The sequence below is a fragment of the Sceloporus occidentalis genome, unplaced genomic scaffold (genome assembly GCF_023333645.1).
Source record: "Sceloporus occidentalis isolate IW3139 unplaced genomic scaffold, rSceOcc1.0.p SCAF_140, whole genome shotgun sequence".
NCBI classification, from domain to species: Eukaryota; Metazoa; Chordata; class Lepidosauria; order Squamata; family Phrynosomatidae; genus Sceloporus; species Sceloporus occidentalis.
Genome location: NW_028317120.1, coordinates 537,762 through 552,727, shown reverse-complemented (window position 1 = coordinate 552,727; position 14,966 = coordinate 537,762). Strand labels below are relative to the sequence as shown.

Genomic DNA, 14,966 nt, shown 5'->3' with positions numbered 1-14,966 from the left:
AGCTTGCCTTGTTGGAAAGATTGTCTCGCTATTGGTACAATGATACACGTCTGGTGGTCATCCCCACAAATATTGGCTACTTGGAAAAGGCTATTTACTTTCATTTCGTCTTCATTGGGTGTTATTCTCCCCTTTAAACTAGAAATGGCCATTCTTAATATGTTTCCAGATTACATTAACTCCCCCACTAAGAAATGTATTATCCACCTTTTTCTAGCTATGAAGTCATTAATAGCCTGTAACTGGAAATCATCCACAATACCTCAGATGTCGGAAAATTTTCAGTCTCTGGAACAAGTGAATGTTCTGGAGAAGCTTTCCTTCTAAAACGATTTACGGCTTCCTCAATATGACAAGATTTGGTCCCCCTGGCTCCAACACCGTTCAGATACTTGTTGGCATTCGTAATACGTGTTTAGATTAAGACTGGGATTCAAATGACAGTCGCCAGGACTGTTCTATTGTTACTTGGTTCATGATTTATCCTTTTGTAACACACTCACATCTAATTGAATCTGGATTCATAGTTGCATTTGTTCTTTCTGAAACCATTGTGATAGTTCCTATGTAAACTTACTGTAGGATTTATCTTATATCGGAACTGATTTTTTACTTTGCAAGACTTTCCAAACAAAGAACATAACATGCAAACAAAACAAAACAAAAATTTTACATAAAAAATTCCAATTGACCAACAGCTCCTTTCATTTCCTTTACATATTTAAAAATGTATCTTGTTCTCATCTTTTCTTTTGCTAATTGCTCCTTTGCAAATGTTGTTACCATCTTTGTATTTTGTAAATGATGCCATTTATCATTTGAATGCTTAGTCAAGTTAAGAGGGAAATTCAGAGCAAAGTCCAACTGTGAGGAAGCCAAGGGAGTCAACTGATTTAGATAGGAGAAGGTAGAGAAGAAGAGGAGGTAAATACAGGGGCACATCTTGGCTAGGTGCTGGCCTAGGCCTGACCCATAGTAGCAACCCAGATGATCCCTACCACATACCTCCACGGCCGCTGTCTACCATGCTGAGCACCACATGTGTGTGACGAGGAAAGTTCACTGTGGAAGCTATCCCAGTTAGGCACAGGGCTCCTTGTTACTAAGGCCGGTTACAAGGGTGGTCTCCCCAAGTGGTGTGTCAAAGAGCACAATAAGAGGCTCTGCATTTGACTAAGGGGCAAAGGGGCTACCGCCCTAGGCCTAGTCAGCCTAGGTGTGAAAAAGTCATGTAGCATTTGGAACAAATCACAGAGGCACTCAAACAAAGAAAAGAAAAATTGCTTTTGAGGGACTTTATAATAAGGCTTGGTGTTGTGATGTATGTTGATGTTATATGCGACACCTGAGTGCGTCTCCAGGTAGAGGTATTAGAAAGATGTGACTGCATAGCATACAACATCTGTCACTTGTGATGTTACACCATTTCCGTCTGCAAAAATGCCCGCAGAACTATTCCAGTCACATTAGTGGGTACAAGAATGTTGTACCAAACATTGACTGGCCAGGCTCAACTGAAATAACATGTGCTTCCTTACTAATACTAGAAATACACTGTGCATATTCACTAATATGCAAGCAAAGTGTAAAGGTATGTGACTGTCAGACAAGGGAATGCAAATTATATTAAACCTTGCATGTTCTCATGTGAAACAAGGAAAATCTGCATCCATGGCTCCAGGGAATTAAGATCAATTGAAAAAAGACATCAATCCATATTATATTCAGTAGTTTTTAAGGTGGTTTACAGTTCTTCTTTTTTCTTTAAGAACTACCCACCTTTTATTATTATTATTATTATTATCCTTTATTTATATAGCGCCAACAGTTTACGCAGCTCTTAATACAATACATAAATTCAAGGGATATGACAAGACAAGAATTGACAGACTAAGACAAACCGATACATTTGGTGGAGAGAGCCCTGCTCGCAAGCTTACAATCTAGAGGGAAATGGGGAGACAAAAATAAGGCATAGAGAAAGGGTGAGAGGTATTGTGGGGGTTGTATCGATGACAAGGAAGTTCTAGCAGCTAAGATGGTATGCTTCTCTGAAGAAGTGGGTTTTTAGATGTTTCTTGAAAGTTGGGAGGGAGGGAGAATGCTGAAGGTTCCTTGGGAGTAGATTCCAGAGATATGGGGCAGCTCGAGTGAAATCTTGTAGACGGGAAAAGGAAGAGGTGATGAGTGAGGAGGAGAGCCTTAGCCCATGGGAGGAACGTAGGGATCGAGTAGGAGAGTATTTGCTAATGAGGTCAGAAATGTACGGAGGAGCAGTATTATGGATGGCCTTATATGTCAGTACCAGGATCTTAAATTTAATTCTAAAGGTAATTGGGAGCCAGTGGAGGGTTTCACAGAGGGGGGAAGCAGAAGAGGAGCGACGTGCAAGGAAGATGAGCCTAGCAGCGGCATTTAGGATAGACTGTAAAGGAGAGAGTCGAGACAGTGGAGTGCCAACCAGAAGAGTGTTGCAGTAGTCAAGACGGGAAATGATAAGGGAATGAACGAGTGTTTTTGTGGATTCTTGGGTGAGGAATGGGCGGATACGAGAGATGTTTTTTAGGTGCAAGCGGCAGGATTTGGCGAGGGACTGAATGTGAGGGATGAAGGAGAGGTTTGAGTCAAGGATGACCCCAAGGCATCGGGCCTGGTTAGTAGGAGAGATAGTCGTGTTGTTAATGGTGATAGAGAATTCAGGTAGTGGAGTGGAGATGGAGGGAGGGAAGATAATGAGTTCAGTTTTAGAAAGATTAAGTTTCAGGTAGTGTTGTGACATCCATGAAGAAATAGCAGACAAGCAATTGGTAATACGGGACAGGAGAGATGGAGAGAGATCAGGAGAAGACAGGTAGATTTGGGTATCATCTGCATATAGGTGATACTGGAGGCCAAATGAGTTGATTAGTGTGCCAAGAGAGGAAGTATAAAGAGAGAACAGCAGAGGGCCAAGGACTGAACCTTGGGGGACACCAACCGAAAGTGGAAGGGGTGATGATGTCTTGCCAGAGAAGTTGACAGAGAGTGGTCAGCTAAGATAAAGATTAACGTGACTGATGTTGCATGCCCTCTCATGCTAACACTCTATACAGCTTGCAGTAAAAGGCAAGTTGTTTGTGAGTCCATGCAAGGATGAGGATAAGCAAGGAGATGAAATGTGTCTAATGGGAAGAATTTAGTACTACGGAAAAGGAAATCTGTTCATTTATTCAAATCTTGTAGGCATGTACAGAAAGCGCTCAGATTGATTTCGATGAGACCACTTTCCTGACACTTATTCACCATTCATCAGTGGCCAGAATCACCAGAGGAGGAGGCCAGTTGCAGCTGCTGTGGTTTTATTTTTTATTTTAGGAAGATTGCACATTAAAGTTCTCTCAGAGGTTTAAGGTTACTCACAGGGTACTTACACATTCATTCTTCCTCTCTCAGTAGGGTGTCAGTTACATTAAACTGTCCTTTTAATCAATATCAAATATATATGAAATTGTTATACTTTATTTTTCTAGAATGTACCAGATTCTTCATAAAAGTATATATTACTACAGGAAATGTTTCTATACCTATCAACGTCCATCTATCATCTATTTAGCTTGATAATCTTTTGTAACAAGTATCCTTACATTATCTCATATTTTCCAAGTTACAAACATGTTCCAATAAGTGCTGTTCAGCTGAACCCGGCTAGGGACTGAGAAATGTAAGGTTACTGCATTTATCTGTGAAATACGCAGGAGGAATAGGACAGAATAGTTTTCCCAACCCACAGAGGCTGCTATATCAGGAGCCAGCAAAATGTATCACACAGAACTGTATAAAAGAAGAGGAGATGGCTCACTTTCTTTACATTGACGCACGTGCGGAGGGTTTTGTTATTCTATGTGGTGCCTCGTCCTCTAAATCCTAAGGCGATGCTCTTTACCGCGTTATGGAGGAGCACCGTGTCTATAGCTGCAGTGAAATCTGTTGTGCCTCTCTGCGTGATCCTTCTGTATTTCTCTAGAATTGTGTTCCAGAGTCCGGCTCCAGCCTGTAGCCTCCAACTGGTGCAATCATATGAGGACTACGACTATTTCCAGGATGGAGACATCATCATTGGGGCAGTGTTTACGGTAAATTCATACGTGGTAAATATTGATTATAAAAAGAGACCTCAGAAAATACTCTTCTGTGTCAGGTAGGTCAGTTTTGGTTAGAAAAAAAGCCCGTTATTGTTGAAAGGAAAATTAGTTTATTTTTCTATTCAGCTATCGATTATGTTCTTCTGTTTATACAAAATAACAACATGGGGATGTATGTGGTATTAAATGTATCTTCTATTCCTCCTATTCATGGACAGAGTATATGCTGTTCTAAAGCAGTTATTGAAATTCTAGGGATTCTAGCTGTGCTAAAGCAGGAGAAAAAATCCGAGAACAGGATTCTCGGATATCATAAAATAAAAGCAGTAAGAAGTCACTTTCAGACCAGAGTTTTATTATATTAAATATTTGTATATATTATATTTATTAATACATTTCAATACTTCGCTTCCTTCATCTATTTAATGATAGAATTCTTTTACAGAAACACCGTTTCACGCATTTCTGAATAAAATGTCTCCATTTGTTTTGCAGACATTTTCTATTTTCTTTCTATCTTTATTAATTGTATTACTATTATTCTAAATGTATCATAATCTGAAGATTATTGTTATTATTATTATCCGGGTTATCAGTTACATGCTACAGTGTGTAGGGTATGAAATATTCTGTCTAGGCCCGGAGCTTGGTGCCATCTGTACATCGTTGCTTGGCTGGGCTCCCGTATGGTCAGTGGACTCCTTTTTCATGATATATCTCAGGAAAATATTAAATGAAAGGAAGAGGAACTGGGTGTCCAGGACAACTAGCGGCCCATCCATTTTCATCCAATTTTATAGCTAGATTTATATCAGAATCTAATTACCTTTCAATAAGTCCCCCCCCCCACCACCTCATGATGAGGTTGGGCCCCATACTAGGCTCAAGTCACAGAGAGAAGCAAAAACAAAAAATGACAAATATCCAACATCAACATAAATTGTTTTATTAGCTATGACTAAAGCATTAATTATGAAATAAGACTAGAGAATAGCAGTAAGTTTTACCAACGTGACTTTTCACCCACATTTTCCAGCTAGTCATTCAAATTAAATATAAAATACTGCCAAGTCTGTAGTTGGCCTTTTTGTTTCGACCAACATTGAAAAATATATATAGTTACATAAAATATATGTTACTATATATATATATAACTATATATTATATAGATTATAAAATCTATTGCTGTAATTAATTATTAATTCTCAGATTGTATTACTAACTGATTTTTTTAACTTTTTTTTGCAGGCCTAATCCCCGTGATTATATAAATATTCTACTTTTTCTTTTCTCCATTGAGCATGTGAACCTGGACCCAAATATTTTACCAAATATCACGCTGGGATACCATTTATACGACTCGTGTTTAGACGCCCGTAAAGCTGTGAAAAGCATCATTCAGATATTATCAGGACCAAAGAAAACAATCCCTAATTATTCCTGTATGGATTCTAACAGGGTGGCCGGATTTATCGGGGATCAGCATGCGATAACAACAGTCCCCATAGCGCAGGTACTGGGGATGTACGGATACGCTCAGGTGAGTCAGAGAAAAAAAACCTTAAAATAAACACTCAAAAAAACCCCAAAAACCATGCTCAAGGATATATGATGCATTGGGAGCAAAGAATGCTAAACAGCAGGTCTCTAAAAATGGTGGGACAACAGATTTCTCGGGGGGACTCTTGCCAATTTACCACCATAAGATAGTCATTCGTCAAAGGAACAGAAGGGAGACAGGAGAGGCACCAAGCTGTTAAAGTATATTAAGACCTTTTTAGTAAAAAAATAATATCCGCTTTAAAACTTGTACAGTCGGCCAATACGGTGAAGGCATTTTTATTTAATGAGTGTTTCCCAGTGGTATGGCTCGTTCTTAGTCCTTTTTCTCTCTTATGTAACTGTGATCCTCTCTCCCTAAGATGTCTCTCTCTAGTTTCTAAGTATATATATTTCAAATTTGTTTAAAAACAAAATATACATTTTTCCTATATCTATTTCATTTTAACTGGTAAGAAATTAGGACAGAACAAAACATGAGAAGAATCCTCCATAACGCATAGTTTGCCTTCTCATTTAAGATTTTTTTGAACGCACTTAAGTCTTCTAACGCAGTAATTACTCATGTTTTGTAGATTAGTTATGGAGCATCAGACTACGAGGTCGATAACAGACGTGTTCATTCACACTTCTTCCAGACATGGAAGAACAACCATATCCACCTCAAAGTTATATGTCAGCTTCTGAAGTACTTTGGATGGACTTGGGTGGGAATTCTGACTTCAGATGATGACAACGGGGAAAAAGAGACACAGGCGCTCCTAAAATATATGGCCAGTCACGGGATCTGTATGGCTTACACCGTAAAAATAAATTTATCAGATGGCATGCGTCATATTATTAAGAGGAAAATAGAAATTGTCCAAAAGTCATCTGCTGAAGTTATTATACTTTGTGGATCTTTCAGTCTGGCGATTCTTGATATTATCATTGGTTTTGCTAATATGTTTACTGATAAAACAATGATCCTTCCTCCATCCTGGGCCTCCAATTTTTATCTCACAGATTACTATATTGAAGCCCTGAACGGCACCTTGGTCGTAGACCTTTATCCGGCACCGTTACCAGATACCGGAGATTTCTTTCCTGATATCCATCCTTCAAACTACCCAAAGGACAAACTCCTTGAAGATATCTGGATAACAGATTTTAACTGTTTGTCAGAAAATTCACAAAAGAATAAAATGTATTCAAAGCTCTATAAGATCTCTCTGCATAACTGCACTGGAGAAAAATATGCATTTATTAAGAATTATGTGTATACAGCAGTATCATCTCATGTGTTTTATTCAGTACTCGCTATGGCTAACGCCTTACATTATTTGCACTTAAATCTCAAGGAGTATAGTTATAACCATCAGGTGAGTACGACATGATGGATGCTCAGACTCAACCCCTAAACGGAAAAATTAATGGAGCCCATTGAATGTATACTAAAGTAACTGGTGAAGCTAAAATACTAATTTAACACTTGAAATTGGTGAGACTAACAATCTCAATGTAATCTAATAACTTTCCTAACATTTTTACATACCTTGTCTCCATTAGTTCAAAACATCAATTACATTTTTCTCTCTTTCATGCTTTTTTGTTACAGTTATAAACTGTACTAAACTCAATAAGAATTGATCTCCACATGGTTTTGGTTGTATATTGTATGTAGACCCCCCCCCCCCCTTATTATTGAGTTTAGGTGTTTCAGCCAAACTCGTTGCTGACAGATGTATAAAATCAAGCCCTTAGGCGGCCGTATCCATTGACAAGCATTGGTAGATTTAAACACTTTAAGAGCTCAGTGACTTTAAACATGGCACTGTCATAGGGTGCCATCTTTTCCATAATCGGTTTGTGAAATTCCTGCCCTGCCATATCTGCTCCAGCCTTCTGTAAATGTTATTGTGGAGTGGATGCATCTAGGTGTAACAGCGCAGCTAGAAAGCTGTAGACCACGCACACTAACAGAACTGGGATGTCGATGGCTGAAGTGTGTGGCACTGTCCTTAAAATTCAAATGGCCTTTGGAAGCAACATCAGCACGAGCATAGTGTGATGGGAGCATCACTAAATTGGTTGCCATTGCCAAGAGCGGTATAAAGTTCCAGAGTTCTCTTGAGTGGTTGATTTGGTGGATTCTAGGAGAACGCACAATGTAAAGTTTGGTGGAAGAGGGTTAATGGTCTGGGGTTTATTTTTCATATTTTTGGCTTGGAACTCCAATGGCCTGTGCGCAGAGCCCTGACCTTCACCCCAACATGACCTTCCCATTCAACGTGGGCTCTTTTGACTGAATGGGTACAAACTCCCCCAGACACACTCCAAAATCTTGTAGAAAACCTCCCCAAAAACTTTGTCTTGTAAAGTCTACAAAGTGTGTGTGTGGGGGGGTAATTCTACAATACTGTTTTGTATTGGGATGTCCTACAAGCTCATTCAGGTGTGATGAATACTTGTCCACCTACTTTTGATCATGTCATGTATCAGGTTTTTAAAATACACATGCATATATAAACAATCTATAACAATAACAATAGAAATCTGCGTTATATCTCTGTTGGTACACTTATGGTAAACAAAAAAGTACCAAAAGCCCTTCCTCGTACAGTAAGTGAAATAAAGGTGATGTAGACACATTTAACCGTAACCCTAAACACAGCAAGGTTCACACGGTATTTACTCTCTGCTTCTTTACCTTTTGTTACATGGGTTCCTATTTTTATATCTATATGCTATTTAATGCTCCTGTAGCTGCATGTCTCCTAAGAAAGTCTCTAGAGAATGTTCGCTTTTGTGATATGAGTGCGGGGCCCATATTATTTTGCCTTCTTTCTCGCTCTCTTTGTTAATAATTTGTTTTAATTTACAGATATTTCACCATATAAAAAAGGTCAAATATTTTTTGGAATCTGGTGGTTCCTTTTTCAACGAGAAGCTTAAAGAGTTTGGATTTTGCTTTTCTGTTGTTAACTGGGTAAGACTACCTAACATCTCCACCCTTATCAGAAACGTGGGAAGCTTCAGAGAGTTCGCACCGGACGGTCAGCAGCTGATTATAAATACAGAATCAATAACGTGGAGGAATAATAATAATCAGGTGAGAACATTTATATTTTTGTTTGGTTTACGTTCCAAGTATTCATGCAGAAATAATATTTATGGTACAATATTTTTTTTCAATTTTAATAAAATAAATAATAGTAAAAACACTTATCTAAAAAGATAACTAATACTAATTTAAGAAATATAATGAAATAATAAAGCAATATTAAACCATAAAGAAATCATTTTATTTTAAGCTGTGATGTTCCATATGGCCAAAGCAAGAGAATAGTAGAGGGAATCCTTCATAATCTGAAATATGTCATGACATTAGCGTGAATAATAATATGAATATGTTTGTGCGTGTGTAGCCAAATGACTTTGTGCTCTAGTTTACATGTCCATCTATCATAGATAGAAGACAGCATTTCAAGTGCCAACAGAGCCTTTCTACCTTTCTTTACCCGGCACTATTAATTGACAAAGTTCATTATAATGCACAAGTAATTTTACTACAAAAAAGTTACGATACAATGAAATAACACGCAACAGACAGCTACATTCTCCCTGGCAACCCAGTGTGATCAGAACCTCCCTCCCAGTGCTAAGGGGAAATGGCAGCACACGTGACTAATTCATCTGCATAAAGAGCTGCCCCTTTATTTATTAGGATATTATGTAGGACTGAGATGGTGCCTGTTGGAGTTCAGGTGTAGTGGCCCTGCCAGTGGGACTGAAGGGTAAGATGTCTGTGTCTAATATCTGCATCTCCTTTGACACAGTGGGGACCTTCAGTGTCAGCTGACCTCTAACAGCCTCATCTTGAATGTTGGGACCCAAACAGGATGTCAGACACTATGGAACTTAGAGGCTATTTTGGTATTTGTTAAGGAAGGTTATAGTAGATTTGTGCATTAGGATTCCTACAAAATTTGCATATTTTCTTAATTCAAACAAATGTCAAGCCAAAACCCCTCACGAAATGAACGACAACAAAGCAAAAAGCTTAAATTTTTGTTTGCATTTCATAGGCTCATTCACGTTCTCTTTCACGTTATCATTCACATTCTTTCATTCTCATTCACTCTCTTTCACACTCTCTCACTGTCTCCCTGCATTCTCCACCAACTTGTTCTCATGTCTTCTTTCTCCATCTGCTTCTCTGGGGACATGATCTCAAAGTGAATATCCGCAAAAATGGTGGATCGGTGATATCCTCTCCCCTAATTGGAGGACATGTCTGTGGAGATAAAGACAGCTGAAGGAAGAAGAGAAAAAGAATGTTGGTGAAGAAGCAGAGCTGCGAGATGGTCAGTAGAGATGGTATGGGGACATTCAGAGTGCATGAATGAGAATGAAAATGTGAGAGAAACGAAAAGGCAGGAAACAAATTAGTTGTCTAAAACATCCTTAGTTCAGGTGTATTGAACTCAGCAGGGGGGCCTTCCCTCATGCTGTCTCACCAAGCTCTCGTTATCCACTCTTTTCCCAACTGGTTTACTTTTCAGCAGTTTAGCCATGGAGTTGGGATATAGAAATTTGTTTCCTCAGTACTGGTATGTCCCAATTTCCATAACAACTACAGTGGCAACAGAATGTTTAGTCGTACCATGAACATATATTATATGTGAATTACTAGAAAAGTGGTATTAGAGTTTTTAATATAAATAATTAGAATAATCTTTTTTTTATTTTCCCTTTTCATAGACTCCAAGGTCTCAGTGTTCAGAGAATTGTTTGCCAGGATACAGAAAAGTCTTAAGACCAGGAACACAAACCTGTTGCTACGACTGTGTCCGGTGCTCAGAGGGAGAGATATCCAATAGATCTGGTAACGCTCAACTCATTCTATATCAGTAAAATCCTTGGACTGTTTTAGGTAAACTTCATTGGGGAAGCTCCCAATACCAATTGCTACTTATACATTCACTAGAAAATAAAGCCTGTGGTACCACAGGGACAGTGGACTCGATAATAATAATTCTACCACATCAAAAGTGTTTTACTTGACTGGTTTTTTTGATGTACATACAATTTTCCCCTGACTAATTACTGGTTGACAAAAATATATTCCTTAAAGTCTGACCCTGATTATTGCAAAACTTAAACATACCAGAAATTAGCCTTTGTTTCAAAGTGAAACCTAAGGGTGCCAAATCAACATGATATCTATGCTACTTAAATCACAGTATCGCTGGGCACAGGTTCTGTCTCATTCATGTTACTTGATATTTGCAACAATGCTCTGGATGTACTTGCAACTTAACAATCTTTGTTGGTATGTCAGTAAAATTGGCGTGACTCTGGCTATCAATTAATTATATTCAGCAGTTTTTTTAGACTTGTGCATTCAAATTCATATGAATTCCAAATTTAACAAAATTTGCATATTTTGTTGATTCAGAGCCAGGCTCTCACGAAACAGATGAAAATGCAGCAAAAAATTATCAAGTCCATGGGTTCTTTCACTCCTGCTCTCTCACACGCTTTAAATGTCACCCTACCTTCTCTGCCGACCACTTCAGCGTCTGTGTCTGGCAGTGCCCCTTCTGTGTTCTTCTCTCTTCGTCCGCATCTTCATGGATATAACTTCCAAGGTAAACCTCCGCCAAATTGGCAGAACTTCAGGTGAAGGATGAGGACAAAGATAGCAGATTGAAAATAGAAGGGAAGAGAGAAAAGGGAGAAGATAAAACATAGAAGATGAAGAAGATGATGCAGAAGTGGAGGTGGTCAGCAGAGAAGGTAGAGAAACATTTAAAGAGTGTGAGAGAGAAAGTGAAAGAGAATGAGTGAGAGTGTGAGAGAGTGAGTGAATGTGGGCCCACAAATTTCTGAGGAAAACAAAACTAAAAGCTCTGAATTTTCATTAAAAATTTGTGGGGGATTTGTCATCGGTTTTGTGGCTTCATATGAATCGCCGAATTGACCACAATTCTGGAAATGTACAATTCTTGTCATCTCTTTTATAGATATATCATTACCTCATCAAGGGGCATCAAAGGGTTAAGCTATTCATAGACATCTAGTTTAGGGCAAACCCTGCAAAACATGTGTAAAATTTACCTTGTCACTAATTGAAAGCCATGTGTGTTTTATATTGTTTCTTCAATTATTTTATTGGAAGTGGGAAGTTTGAAAGTGAGGGGTTACCTGTGATGTCACAATCACTGCATGATGTAAGATTAGCTGACAGCATGATCTGTCCTTTACTTTTCCTATTTGTTTGCATGGTAGCAAGTGCCGTAACTCAAATGGTGTACTGGTTGAATCCTAGCCATTTTTTACCATGTACAAACTAGACTTGTGCATTCGTCTTCGGGCGAACATGAAGAGTGCGTTTTCGTGTTCGTTCCGAAGACATGAAGAAGAGAAGACAGTGCCGGTAAAACGTAGGCGAAGACGAAGACTCACACACGAAGAATCTTCGCCTTCGTCTACTATTCTCCCCGGTCCCTTCCCCATCTAACTTACCTTATCTTCACAGCATCGCGGGATTTCCGCTCCCGTTAACCCCTGCGATGCTGCGTTGGATAACGGGAGCAGAAATCCGTAGGGTAAAGGGCTGTGCAAGCGACCAATAGGCTCACTCGCACGGCCCCTTACCACTAGTTGCTAGGCAGAAAAAAAAAATCAACCTGGGACCCTGCTGCAACAGTTAAAAGTCCGTGCCAGCGACCAACAAAGTCGCTGGTACGGACATTTAACTGACACAGCAGAGACACCAGTGGTCTCCCCCCTGTGTCAGTTAAATGTCAGTGCCAGCGAACAACAAAGTCGCCGGTACGGACATTTAACTTAGAATAAATAACTTACTATAACTTCGGACACAATGCTGCCCTCTGTTGGTTTTAAATTAAGTAGCATATGCTTGAAATCCAAAGTTATTATGCTACTCGGTGTAAAACCAACAGAGGGCAGCATTCTGTCCGAAGCTATATTAGCCATATGTGGCAGTGTGTTCATTTTCATTTATTAATTATTTAAATAAAATATATCCCCATGATCCGCTGGTCTCCCCGCTGCAAGAGTTAAATGTCCGCACTCGCGGACATTAATTCTGTCGAACTTGCAAACTCTTTTTTTCTATTTATTTTGGGGTTTTTTTGTATTAAACTGTTAGACGAAAGCATCATGGGAATGTATTTTATTTGAATAAATGCAAATGAGCTCACTGCCACAGATGGCTAGTATATGTTCGGACAGAATGCTGCCCGCTGTTGGGTTTACATTAAGTAGCATTGTTCCATATGCTTGAAAGAAATCCAGTTATTATGCTACTTAATGTAAAACCAACAGAGGGCAGCATTCTGTCCGAACATATATTAGCCATATGTGGCAGTGTGCTCATTTGCATTTATTCAAATAAAATATATTCCCATGATCCTTTCGTGTAATGGTTTAATACAAAAAAACCCCCAAAATAAATAGAAAAAAAGAGTTTGCAAGTTCGACAGAATTAATGTCCGCGAGTGCGGACATTTAACTGTTGCAGCGGTGAGACCAGCGGATCATGGGGATATATTTTATTTAAATAATTAATAGATGAAAATGAACACACTGTCACATATGGCTAATATATCTTCGGACAGAATGCTGCCCTCTGTTGGTTTTACTCTGAGTAGAATAATATTCTGCCCGAGAATATATTAGCTATATATGGTAGTGAGCTCATTGGTCCCCAGCAGGAGGCCCCCTGCTGGCGACCAATAGAGTTGCAGCAGAGCTGCTGCGGTACGCGTTAACCCCGTATTAACCCCTTAACCGGAAAAAAACGAAGAAAAAACGAATATTCGCCCGAAGAGAAGACAGGAACGGGCGAATATTCGCGGAATACAAAGATTTTTTTTTTGACGAAGACGAGCACGAAGACGAACACGAAGAGCCCCCTGGTGCCCAAGTCTAGTACAAACTCTCTCACAGACCCTGCGTCACATACTGAGACACTCAATACCCACCGCAAGTTTCTTTTTTGACAATTCCATTTTCTCCACCTTTTATTTGCAATCCCCTCCTTGATCTAATGATCTTATTGTCACCTCAGACTAGGTATGTTCCACAAAACCTTGTGAAATTCCTTTTTATTTTATTTTTTAAATGAGAACGCACAATATTAAGTACATTTATTAAGTACATTTTGAATCTTTGTATGTATGTATATATATATATATATATATATATATATATATATATATATGTTTTAAACTGAAACTCATCTGAAATAGATGCTTTTTTTCTCTAAAATTTAATTTTTTTGTTATTTTTCAGATAGTGAAAACTGCATGAAATGTCCAGATACTGAGTGGTCCAATGAGACGAAAGAAAAGTGCATTCCAAAACTGGTGGAGTTTCTATCATACACCAATGATGCTATTTCTATTGTTTTATCATGTTCCTCGGTTCTTCTTTGTGTGTTAACGCTTGTTATACTAATAATCTTCACTGTCTACAGAGACACACCTGTTGTAAAGGCCAATAACAAGAACATCAGCTTCCTTCTCCTGGTTTCCCTCCTGCTGAGCTTTCTCTGTGTGTTTCTGTTCCTTGGTCGTCCTGCGGATGTAACCTGCATGCTGCGACAAACTGCTTTTGGAATCTTCTTCTCAATAGCCGTGTCTTCTGTTCTGGGCAAAACAATAATGATCTATATTGTTTTCAAAGCCACCAAACCTGGCAGCTCCTGGGCAAACTGGGTCAGCACAAAGGTCTCTAATTCCATAGTACTGTTGTGCTCATCCATTCAATTGATAATTAATATTTGTTGGTTAGCTGTTTCTCCTCCATTCCAGGAGCTGGACAAACATTCTTATCAGGGAAAGATCATCGTTCAGTGCAATGAGGGCTCGGTTATCGCCTTCTACTGTGTCCTGGGTTATTTGGGGCTTCTTGCAGCTGTTAGTTTTATTATAGCTTTTTTAGCCAGGTCATTACCGGACAGGTTTAATGAGGCCAAGTACATCACCTTCAGCATGCTGGTGTTCTGCAGCGTTTGGATTGCGATGATCCCGGCCTATCTGAGCACCAAAGGAAAGAACATGGTGACCGTAGAGATTTTTGCCATATTGGCCTCCAGTGCTGGACTTTTGATGTGTATATTTTTCCCCAAATGTTACATAATTCTGTTTCGACCTAAGAAGAATACTAAATTATACTTTCTAGGGAGCAAAACTAAAAATGTTCAGCTGGTAACATGACATTTTGGTCTCTATTACCATGTTATTAGTATACAGTATGTCTTACCTATGCCAG

At 38.9% G+C, this 14,966-nt stretch overlaps 1 protein-coding gene across 1 annotated transcript; it reads left to right on the top strand.

Annotated features, from left to right (window-relative positions):
• Positions 1-3,911: 3,911 nt before the first annotated feature.
• On the top strand, positions 3,912-14,911 carry LOC149281005 (vomeronasal type-2 receptor 26-like). Its single transcript, XM_089499820.1, has 5 exons — positions 3,912-4,177; positions 5,370-5,661; positions 6,257-6,484; positions 10,425-10,548; positions 13,986-14,911. The coding sequence occupies exons 1-5, from the start codon at positions 3,912-3,914 to the stop codon at positions 14,909-14,911; spliced, it is 1,836 nt and encodes a 611-aa protein (XP_089355946.1).
• Positions 14,912-14,966: the final 55 nt, after the last annotated feature.

Coding starts and splice junctions, on each gene's coding strand:
- LOC149281005 (XM_089499820.1), top strand. CDS start 3,912: ATGCTCTTTACCGCGTTATGGAGGAGCACCGTGTCTATAGCTGCAGTG. Junction 4,178..5,369: donor AAAATACTCTTCTGTGTCAG/GTAGGTCAGTTT, acceptor TTTTTTTTGCAG/GCCTAATCCCCGTGATTATA. Junction 10,549..13,985: donor AGAGATATCCAATAGATCTG/GTAACGCTCAAC, acceptor GTTATTTTTCAG/ATAGTGAAAACTGCATGAAA.